The sequence below is a fragment of the Cebus imitator genome, unplaced genomic scaffold (assembly GCF_001604975.1).
Source record: "Cebus imitator isolate Cc_AM_T3 unplaced genomic scaffold, Cebus_imitator-1.0 Scaffold76, whole genome shotgun sequence".
Classification (NCBI taxonomy): Eukaryota; Metazoa; Chordata; class Mammalia; order Primates; family Cebidae; genus Cebus; species Cebus imitator.
In genome coordinates, this window is record NW_016107391.1 from 10,468,753 (window position 1) to 10,480,850 (window position 12,098).

General features: G+C 37.3%; 1 protein-coding gene across 1 annotated transcript in view; it reads left to right on the plus strand.

The window, feature by feature from the left end:
- The window catches only part of FNIP1 (folliculin interacting protein 1), a 152,582-nt gene that overhangs the window by 36,014 nt on the left and 104,470 nt on the right, over nt 1-12,098 (plus strand). The window contains exon 2 of the mRNA XM_037739958.1: nt 10,106-10,273. Coding sequence (XP_037595886.1) covers nt 10,106-10,273 — 168 coding nt within the window. The remainder of the gene's footprint in view (nt 1-10,105; nt 10,274-12,098) is intronic.

The window sequence follows — 12,098 nt, forward strand, 5'->3', positions numbered from 1 at the left end:
TTTTTAGTAGAGACAGGGTTTCACTATGTTAGCCAGGTTGGTCTTGATCTCCTGACCTCATGATCCACCCGTCTCGGCCTCCCAAAGTCCTGGGATTACAGGCGTGAGCCACCGTGCCCCACCAATATGTGCCACATTTTCTTTATCCAGTCTATCATTGATGACAGCCAGCTAATTTTTGTATTTTTCATAGAGATGGGACTTCGCCATGTTGACCAGGCGGGTCTCAAATACCTGATCTCAGGTGATCCACTCACCTCGGCCTCCCAAAGTTCTGGGTTTACAGGCATGAGCCACTGTGCCTGGCCACCAGACCATTTTTCATCAATCTGTTGCACATCTTTCTCCAGATACCTCACAGCCCCCTTGAACTCAATATGGCAACATGTTATCCCAGATTTACTCCCGCCTCCCACCCCCAGATATATTCTTTATCTATGTTAATGATATCTCCTTTCATCAAATCTGAAACCTGAGTGTTGGCCACTCTCATCCTTTATTTCCCATATAGTCTTCCAGGTCCTATCTCTGCCTTTTAAATAAGATGTAGCTCTATCGCTTTCTATTTTCAGTACTATTCCTTTGTTCAGCTTATAACATTCTTTTCTCCAGTCTTCTCTCTTGTCAGTTCTTCAGGTTTATGTCTGATTTTCTGAAATGCACAGGTGATCTTGTCAGCTATTGTTTAAAACCTTTGTTTACTCATTGCTTGGATGAAGAAGTCTGTATGTGCTTGTTGAACTGGTTATGTCTGTTGATCTGATGCTCCAGCCTGCCTTTATAGCTGTGCCTGTTGCTTCATTGTATACCCCTGAGCTAGGATCACTAAGAATTACAGCAGATGCTGTTTTCTCCTTTCAGGGAAGAGAATACTTTTCTCCCCTGCCCATTACTTGAAGCCGAAACTTATTAAGTATCCTACTTAAGTGGCCAAGACCATACAGAATGATTTGGATAATGGACTGAAACCTAAACCCAGCTTTGACACTTTTACTAGCTAGTTGTATTATTTTGGGCATGTTATTTAATCTCTCTATGCCTTAAATTTTCTTACCTATAAAATAGTAGTACCTGCCACATAGAGTTGTTGTAAAGATCAAATGAATTACTGTTGTGAAAATTAAATGAATTAAAATATGTAATACACCTAGAACAGTAGCTGGCATACAATAAATGTTGTGTTTTAGTTACTATTTATTGTCTATCATTTATTATTTTTCTTCAGTAAACCCTTGCCTTTCCTGCATATGCAGACCTCTTATCTAGATTGTAAGTTTGCCTCAGTCATAGCATATATCACATTGATAAAATCAGTTGTCTGTCTTCCCTATTAGACTGAGCGTTTAATGGTATGGCCATCTTTTTCTTTTCATGCTGAATGAATGCTTTTAAGTCAGTGAATGAATGCATAAAGAATGTGACAAGAGAAACATTCCCAGTACTTGGCATTATGCTGTGAGTTTTGTAAATGTTTAATATCTCTGTTTTAATGAGATGTCTATAATGTAATGTAACTTGATTAATATAGTGTTACCTTTTTAGTAGTCCTTCTCTTTTAAAAATTGAGCTATAATTTGCATACAATAAAATGCACATATTTTAAGTGTATAATTTGATTTATTTTGAAAAATACATGTGTCTATGTAACCACAACTGCAATAAAGATATAGAACATTTTGATCACTCTGGGAAGTTTCTTAGTATACCTCTCCTTTCCTCTCATTCTGTATCCCTGATCACCACTTTGATTTCTATTATTGTCCATTAGTTTTACCTCTTCTACATATAAATAGAATTATCAGTATTTTATGTCTGGATTCTTTCACGCCACAGTATTTTTGAGTTCATCTTTATTACTGTGTGATCAGCAATTCATTCTTTGGTATTTCTGGGTAGTATTTCAGTGTAGGAATATATCATAGTTTGTTTATCCGTTCTCCATGTTATTTGGGGTTAAATAAAACTGCTGTGAACATTTCTGTGACTGTGAACATTTGTTTTTATTTTTATTGGATAACTCACTGTGAGAGGAATTGTTGAATCATAGCTGCCAAGCAATATTCCAATATTCCAACACTTTCACACTCCTCCTAACAATGTGTGAGAGTTCCAAGGGGCTTCATATTGTTACCAACAATTGGCGTTGTTAATTGTATCAATTTTAGCCATTTTAATGGTCGTAGCCATGGTTTTTGTTGTTGTTGTTGTTGTTGTTACTGTTGTTCTTGTTGTTTTTTGAGATGGAGTTTCGCTCTTGTTGCCCAGGCTGGAGTACAATGGCGGGATCTCAGCTCACGGCAACCTCCGCCTCCCAGGTTCAAGCGATTTTCCTCCCTCGGCTTCGTGAGTAGCTGGGATTACAGGCATGTGCCACCACGCCCAGCTAATTTTGTATTTTTTTTTTTTTTTTTAGTGGAGACAGGATTTCTCCATGTTGGTCAGGCTGGTCTCGAACTGCCCACCTCAGGTGATCCACCCACCTCAGCCTCTCAAAGTTCTGGGATTATAGGTGTGAACCACTGCGCCCGCCCATGGCCATGTGGGCATTTCTCTGATTGATTGGCATTAATTGACATTTCTCTGATGATTCACACTGTTAATTATCATTTCCATATACTGTTTATCCATTCATATATCTCCTTTTGTGAAATGCCCAAGTTGTATCTGTACCCTTTTAAAATTGGATTGTTTATTGCTTTCTGCTTTGTAGGAGCTCTTTGTCTTGGCTGTTTATAAGTCCTTTATTAGATATATGCATTGCAATGTTGTCTTCCAATCTCTGGCTGGCCCTTTTTCTTTTTTTCTTTTTTTTTTTTTTTTTTTTTTTTTTTTTTTTTTTTTTTTTTTTTTTTTTTTTTTTTTTTTTTTTTTTTTTTAAGAAATCTTTGCCTAACCCAAGGTTGCATAATCACTTGTGTTTCTTTATAAAAGCTTTATAATTTTACCTTTTTCATAAAGGCCTATTTTAAATAAACAAAGAATACAAATTTGCAAATAAGTTTGATAATAAAGCCTTAGTTTTTATTATTGCTGAGATATACTTCACATTCTATAAAAATCACTTTTCTAAAGTGTGTAATTCAGTGTTTTAGGTTCATTTGGTGGTGGTGGTGGTTTTGTTATTGGTTTTGGTTTTGGTATATTCACAAATTTTTTTTGGAAACCATCACCACTATCTAATTCCAGAGCATTTCATCTCCCCAGGAAGAAACCCCATACACATTGCAGTCATTATGGATTTGCCTATTCTGGACAAGTCATATAAATGGAATCATCATACGTAGTCTTTTTGTGTTTGGCTTTTTTTTGTTGTTAACCTAATGTTTTCAAGTTCATCTATGTAATATGCATTCTCTTTATGGCCAAATATTCCATTGTATTGACATACCACATTTTCTCCAGAAAATTTTGTCCATATTAGGCACCTTTTTAAAAATGAATATACCAGCCAGGTGTGGTGGCTCATGCCTATAATCCCAGCAGATTACTGGAGGCCAGGAGTTCAAGACCAGCCTGGACCCCATTTCTACTAAAAATATAAAAATTAGCTGGGCATGGTGTCACATGCCTGTAATCTCAGCTAATTGGGAGGCTGGGGCACAGGAATCTCTCGATCTCAGGAGGTGGACATTGCAGTGAGCCAAGATCACGCTACTGCACCCCAGTCTGTGTAACAGAGTGAGACAAAAAAAAAAAAAAAAGAATATACCTCCCCCCGACACAAAGCATTCCTTCTATTGTAGTGTATTGACTTACCTGAAATTATCAAATTTATTTATTTCTTTGCTTAGCTACTGTTGTATCATTCTCCCAGAGCAGGTTCTTTCTTGTCTTGCCCTAACCAGTGCTTGGCATATAATAGGTACCTATCTGTATTTAATGAATGAATGAACTGTTCTACCTCTAATATCTTAAACTTGGATCCTACCCTGTGATTATAGCCTCCTATTCTTTGTTCCCTCTGCCTCCCACTCTCCTTCTTTGTGTTTTTCCAGCACTTTGACTATACTGCCTCCATTTTCTGTTTCCCCATCCCATCACTATGTTCCCTAATTAGCTTAGATAAGTTCAGCTGTATTCTTGTCAGTTTGCCCATTTCCATAGCCTTCCTTTTCTTTTGGCCCATATACCTGTCAAAACCCTTACCTTGGCACAGTTTGATCCAAATTCAAGCACATGAGCGCCTACCAGAGAAAATCACCAAACTGTAGTTTGTGGCCAGTACATTGTCCGTCTTCAACATTATGTAGATGTACAGCATTGCCTGGAAATCTTATGTTTTCTATTCAGTATTCACTCATGTACCAGTGAATGATGGGACTGTGTTCTTAGAAATGCATTGTTAGGCAATTTTGTTGTTGTGCAAACATTGCAGAGTGTACTTACACACACCTAGCTGGTGTAGTACACACGTAGGCTGTATGTTAATAGCCTATTGCTCTTAGGCTACAAACCTCTACAGCATATTGCTGTGCTGAACACTGTAGGCAGTGTAACACAATGGTAAGTATTTGTTTATCTACACATATCCAGACATAGAAAAAGTACAGCAAAAATATGGTATAAAAGATAAAAAGTAAACCAGACGCAGTGGCTCACACCTGTAATCCTAACACTTTGGGAGGCCAAGGCAGGCGGGTCACCTGAGGTCAGGAGACCAGCCTGGCCAACATGGTAGAACCCTGTCTCTACTAAAAATACAAAAATTAGCCAGGCATGGTGGCACACTCCTCTAAACCCAGCTGTTGGGAAGGCTGAGGTAGGAGAATCACTTGAACCTGGGATGTGGAGGTTGCAGTGAGCTAAAATTGCACTACTGCACTCCAGCCTGGGCAACAGACTGAGACTGCATCACATATACACAAAAAAAGATAAAAAGTGGTACACCTATATAAGGCACTTACTGTGAATGGATTTTGTGAGACTAGAAGTTCCTGGGTGAGTCAGTGAGTGAGTAGTTAAGTGACTATGAAAGCCTAAGACATTACTGTATATTACTGTAGGTTTTATAAACAAGCACTGTATACTTAGGCTACATTAAATTTATTAAAAATGTTTTTCTTCAATAATAAAATTCACCTTAGCTTATTGTAACTTTTTTACTTATAAACTTTTTAATTTTTAAAATCTTTTGAACTCTTGTGTGGTAAAACTTAGCTTAAGATACACACACATTGTACCAACTGTAAGAACATGTTTTCTTTATGTCCTTATTCTATAAGCTTTTTTCAATTAAATGTTTCTTAACCTTTTTGTTAAAAACTGCAACACAAACATACCATTAGTCTAGGCCTACACAGAGTCAGGATTATCAGTATCACTGTCTTCCATCTCCACATCTTGTCCCATTGTAAGGTCTTTAGGGGCAATGACACACATGGAACTGTCATCTCCTGTGATAATAATGCCCTTTTCTAGAATACCTCCTGAATGATCTGCCTAAGGCTGTTTTACAGTTAATTTTTTTATAAGTAGGAATATACTTTAAAATAATGATGAAAAGATTGTAAATACATAAACCAGTAACATCGTCTTTTAGTATCAAGTATTGTTTATTGTACACAATTGTATCTATTATACTTTCATATAACTGGCTGTGCAGTAGGATTGTTTACAGTACTATCACCACAAACATATGAGCAATATTTTATGCTATCATGTTATGACAGCTACAGTGTTACTAGACAATAGGAATTTTTGAACTGCATTATAATCTTATGAGACCACCATCATATATAGTTTGTTGTTGACCAAAACGTTTTATGGTGCTTGACTGTATTTTATTTCCTAACAACCACTATTCTCTTTTTTACTCTATACTATCCCCACACTTTACCACCTTTCCCTTATATTCCTTCACCTACTTGGCAAAGAAAATGGATCTCTCTGACATGGATTCCCTCAGCACCTTACCTTCATATCTACAAATCTTTCTGCACCCACATATGTCTTTACCTCCTTTCTTTCCAGCCTAGTGCGAGAGTTATTTTCGTTGAGCTAATATTTTCACTTGTGCCCTATATCCTGTTCTCTACTTCCTCAGAGGCCTTATATTTCTCCTCCATCTCAGATTCGTTGTCATCAACATATATGTAAACATGTTTAGATGTGTCATTTTTAATAGCAGAATATCGATCACTCTCACTCTACCTGAGGATTCATTTTCTTTCTCTCTCTCTCTTTTTTTTTTAACCAGTTGTCTATTTTCTCTGCTCCTATTCACTCTTCAGTCCCCTGTAATCTGACCTCTGTACTCCTTATTCCTTAGAACTGTCCTTGCCATGGTCACCAACGACTTTTGCTTTTGTAGCGGATGCTTTTTAGTGACTGCCGTGGTATTTCTTTTTCCTTTCTAAAATGTTCTTTTTCATTGGTTTCCATGAGACCACTTTCTTTATTTTCATCCTTTGCCTGTTCCTTTACAGTTTCCTTTGCACAGTTTGAAAGCACAGTTTAGTAGAAACAGTTGAGTGTAATGCAAATCAGTGTGGTATAAGGAGGAATCTCTGGTTTAGCCTGGATAACTAGATAGGTCTTTATCATTTACTAGCACACAGACATTTGCTAAAGATTAGACAGAGGAAAACTAAAATTATATTTTCTGTCAAGAATTTGGGATGAAGATGTTTTATGTTGCCAGTTATATATAGTTTCACATATGTTGACAGGGTTAGAGTTAAGGCTCTCTTAAGGAAATGAAGAATTGCGCCTGATGAACAACCCACACAATGGCAGAAAATGTTCACAAACTGTGCATCTGACAAAAGTCTAATATACAGAATCTATAAAGAATTTAGTCGGGCACGGTGGCCTACACCTATAATCCCAGCACTTTGGTAGGCCGAGGCGAGCAGATCACAAGGTCAGGAGATCGAGACCATCCTGGTCAACATGGTGAAACCCCGTCTCTACCAAATACAAAAAAATTAGCTAGGTGCAGTGGTCCATGCCTGTAGTCCCAGCTGCTTGGGAGGCTGAGGCAGGGGAATTGCTTGAACCCGGGAGGCGGAGGTTGCAGTGAGCCAAGATCACGCCACTGCACTCTAGCCTGGCACCCGGTGACAGAGTGAGACTCTGTCTCAAAAAAAAAAAAAAAAAGAATTTAAACAATTCAACAAGCAAAAAACAACCGCAATAAAAAGTGGACAGTCCAGGTGTGGTGGCTCTTGCCTGTAATCCCAGTATTTTGGAAGGCCGAGGTGGGCAGATCACAAGGTCAGGAGATCGAGACTATCCTGGCTAACAAGCTGAAATCCCATCTCTACTAAAAATAAAAAATATTAGCTGGGTGTGGTGGCATGCACCCGTAGTTCCAACTATTTGGGAGACTGAGGCAGGAGAATCATTTGAACCCAGGAGGCAGAAGTTGTAGTGAGCCAAGATCATACCACACTGCACTCTAGCCTGGGCAACAGAGTGAGACTCCATCTCAAAAAAAAAAAAAAGTGGGCAAAACACACGAACGTAGACACCTCTCGGAAGAAGATATCCAGGCAGCCAACAAACATGAAAAAATTCTCATCATCACTAATCATCAGAGAGAGACGAATCAAAACCGCAGTGATACACCATCGCACATTAATCAGATTGGCTATTATTAAAAAGTCAAAAAATAACAGATGCTGTTGAGGCTGTGGAGAAAAGGGAATGCTTATACACCCTTGGTGGGAAAGTAGTTTAGCCACTGTGAAAAGCAGTTTGGAGATTTGTCCAAGAACTTTGAAAGAGAACTACCATTCTACTCAGTGATCTCATTACCGAGTATATATCCAAAAGAAAACAAATCTGCTAAAAAGACACATGCACTTGTATGTTCATTGCAGCATTGTGCACAATAGCAAAGACATGGACTCATCCCAGGGGCCCATCAGTGGTGGATTGTATTAAGATAATGTGGTACGTAGGTACTATGTAATACTACACAGCCATAAAAAAGAATGAGATCGACTGGGCATGGTGGCTCACACCTGTAATCCCAACACTTTGGGAGGGTGAGGTGGGTGGATCATGAGGTCAGGAGTTCGAGACCAGCCTGACCAACATGGTGAAACCACATCTCTACTAAAAATACAAAAAATTAGCCAGGTATGGTGACGCATGCCTGTAATCCCAGCTACTCAGGAGGCTGAGGCAGGAGAAGTTCTTGAACCTGGGAGCTGGAGGTTGCAGTGAGCCGAGATTGTGCCACTACACTCCAGCCTGGGCGACAGAGTGAGACTCTGTCTCAAAAAAATAAAAATAAAAAAAGAATGAAATCCTGTCCTTTGCAGCAACATGGAGGCAGTTGGAGACCAGTATCGTGAGTGAATTAATGCAGGAACAGAAAACCAAATACCTCATGTTCTCAGTTATGAGTTGGAGCTAAACATTGGATACTCGTGGTTATACGATGGCAACAATAGACACTGAAGACTAGTAGAGCCAGGTGGGAGGGAGAGGGGCAAGAGTTGAAAAACTTAATTGTTGGGTTCTATGCTCACTCTCTGGGTGACAGCATCAATTGTGCCCCAAACTTCAGCATCATGACATATATGCATGTAACCTACATATATACCCCCTGAATATAAAAGTTGATATTATAAAAAACAGTCTGTTGTAACTAATGAGAAACAGCTCCTGGCATATCCATTCTCCCATTGCCTAGCAGCTGTCCTGTCATTTATATGGTGTTTGGTTCACCAGATAGTTGTCACTCAGCTTGTTTTCTCTTTCCCTTCTTCTTTACCTTACCCACCCCATTAATCTTTTAAATTGTGGAATGTAATGCATATATAAAAGTGCATAAAACAAATGTGATGTACTGTTTAAATATATATTGTAAAGATCCGTGTCAGCACTATCTGGTCAAAACATAGAACATAGTCATTGCCTATGTTCACCTAGTATGTCCCTTTTCTGGTTACACTTTTCCCTCTACCTTACTCTAGAAGTAATTACTCTCCAAACTCTTGAGGCCATTACTTACTTTGTTTTCTTTATAGTTTTAAAAACTAAGTATGAACCCCTAGACAAACATTACCCATTTTTAACCTCTATGTAAGTGGAAAAATACAGTAGCTATCTGTGTGTGTGTGTGTGTGAGGCATTCTCTGACATCTTTTGCTTGTGGTCTATTTTTGCCTATAGCTGAAATTCATTCATTGTGATAAATTTTTCTGGAGTGGAATTGCTGGGAACAACTTCATTTCTATTGGGATTTGTTTGTTTAGTACATACGTATAAATTTTTAAAAACCTGTTTTCTAAAGAGATTGTGCCAATTTATTTTTTATTTTTATTTTTTGAAATAGGGTCTTCTGTCACCTATGGTGGAGTACAGTGGCATCATGACAGCTCGCTATAGTCCTGATCTTCCAGGTTCAAGTGATCCTCCTACTGCATCATCTCAAGAAGCTAGGACTACAGATGCGTGCTGTCATGCCTGACTAATTTTTTAACTTTTTGTAGAGATGGGGGTCTCACTATGTTGTCCAGGTTGATCTTGAACTCCTGGGCTCAAGTGATCCTCCTACCTTGGACTCCTAAAGTGCTGGGATTACAGGTGTGAGCCACTGCACCCAGGAGTTTATATTCATACCAGCAGCGTATGAGTTATATTCATACCAGCAGCATATGAGCATTTTCACTATACTTGATTGTGCTCCACATTTTTTTTTTTTTTGCTTTTTTTTTTTTTTTTTTTTTTTTTCTTTTTTTTTTTTTTTAACTGAAAACTTTTTTTTTTTTCACTTTTCCATGTTGGAGAAATAGTAACAAAACTACTTAAAAATATGGGTTAACCTTATTGTGTCATCTTGGTCCATGACATGAAATCAATACGTATTTTCATTATGTTAAATATACTCATGTATATTTATTAAGTTAATGCTTTTAAAAATCATAGGGTAACTATTTTATATATACTAAGTCATAGTTGCTACTGTTATTTTTAAATAAAAATAATTTTGTTTTGCCTTTATTTTTACTCTTAAGTTTTCAGCCATGAACTGGTGATATTTTGTATAAAGATAAAATAATACAATTTTGGGCTTTATTATATAGGTTTAGTTCTAAGAATGTATATGGAATATTTATTAAAATAACTCTAATGAATCTTTTCTTTCAAGTTGGCCTTTACCAGAGTTTGATCCAAGCCAGATTCGACTGATTGTATATCAAGACTGTGAAAGACGAGGGAGAAATGTCTTGTTTGACTCCAGTGTTAAGAGAAAAAATGAGGACATATCAGTATCGGTGAGCATCATTCTTCATTTGGTTGACTTTTGGTGTCGAATGTTTTGATAATTCCAGAATTATCAAGCTAAATAATTGGGGCTGAAGGAGAAGGAAATGACCGGATGTTGGGGCTAAGGGATAATGAAATGTTTGGTGAATCTAACATTTTGATTTGAATAGCTGAGGAGTGGTTTGATGCTTAAGAGTCATAGAATTGGAGATGGTCAAGCAGACAGTTAAAATCCAAGGCTAACCACAAATGTGATAAGCATGTTTTCTTTGTATTTAGACTGCTAACAACAGCTTAGCAGAACTTGTCTGAGACTGATTTATTTGTTTGTTTGTTTTTAAAATTTATCTCTTATTTTTTACTTTTTCAGCAGACATTTATTGAAGTTTTGCTTTTTTTTTTGTATTTGATTGTATCCTATTGAATTTCAGCATATAACCTAACTTTTAATCTTAATTTTGATTAATGCTGTTCATTGTATGTTTCTTCAGTTGCTGCTTTTTTATGTTAAACCACCCTGTAAGAATCAACTCATGCTGTTTTTTGAACTCTCCCTGCATGCCTTTTCTGGGATGATGCTTCATTAGTCTCATTAATTTCTCTCCTGCTGATGTCTTTCTTTTTCCCTCTCAGCTTTTCTCTTTGCTTGGAAACATTCACAATGCCTCTTTACCCAACACCCACAAAATAATTATTTTTTACTTTTTCCTTCAGGTTTGTGTGTGTTTAGTTCAGGCTACTATAACAAAATACTGTATACTGCATGCCTTAAACAAGATACTTTTATTTCTCCCAGCATATTTGGGATAAATAAAAGAAATACTTTTATTTCTCCTAGATTTCTTCTGGGCTGCAGACTGCTGACTTCTCACTCTACCCTCACATGGTAGAAAGAAGGGGAGATAACTCTTCATAGTCCCTTTTATAAGGGCACCAACCCCGTTCATGAGTACTTCACTCTTATGACCTAATTATCTCCTAAAGTTCCCACCTTCTCGTGTCATATGGTGGGTTAGGACAACATACAAATTTTGAGGAGACACAAGTATTCAGTCCATAACAGTGTTCTCTCTCTTTTCCCATGCCTGGCCCCTTTGTCCCTCTCAGTCATCTTTCTTGGTGTCTGTTGGTATCTCTTATTCTCCCTTTATCTCTCTATTACTCAGGCTCTCTAGAGTGTTTCTTCTCAGTCTATCTCTTGATCTCTCCTTGGTCTGTTTTAGTCTCTGTCTCTTGGTGTTTCAATGGTAATATATTGACTCTCTTCTCAAACTATTCAGTTATTACTCAACTTTCTGAAATTTGCCTATAAGCCTACCCTTCTTTTCATTATAAAACTTTTCTGGAAACTCATCAGTGTCTAGAAATCAAACATTCCTGACTACTTTCAGTCCCACTTATTTTATTATGCCTTTATTGTATATACTCTCTCTCTTAATTGAAAATTTATCCTCCTTCAGGGTTTATTTTATCACAACTTTATGAATCATTTCTGATTTTCTCTAGGTATATTTATTTTCTCCTCCATCAGAATTTTCATAGTTCTTTGCTCATATTCATAGCCTTCTGTAGCATAGCTGTATTTGTATGTGTATTTGTTATTAGACTGGGAAAAAAATCTTAAAGTAAAAAATTGTCCTATTACTCACCTTTATTTCCTACACTGCATGCTGCCTTATATGTGGTAAGTACTCAGGACATATTTTGATCAGTTGTAATTAACGTTAGGAAGTTTCTTTTCAAAATCCTGTAAATACCTTCCTGAAGATTTTCTGTCTTCCTTTTGAACACTGCTGTACATACTGAAATACTCATTGTTTGTCCTGGGTTCTATATATGGAAAGAAGAACATTGTGTTGTAAATGTTTTTTTTT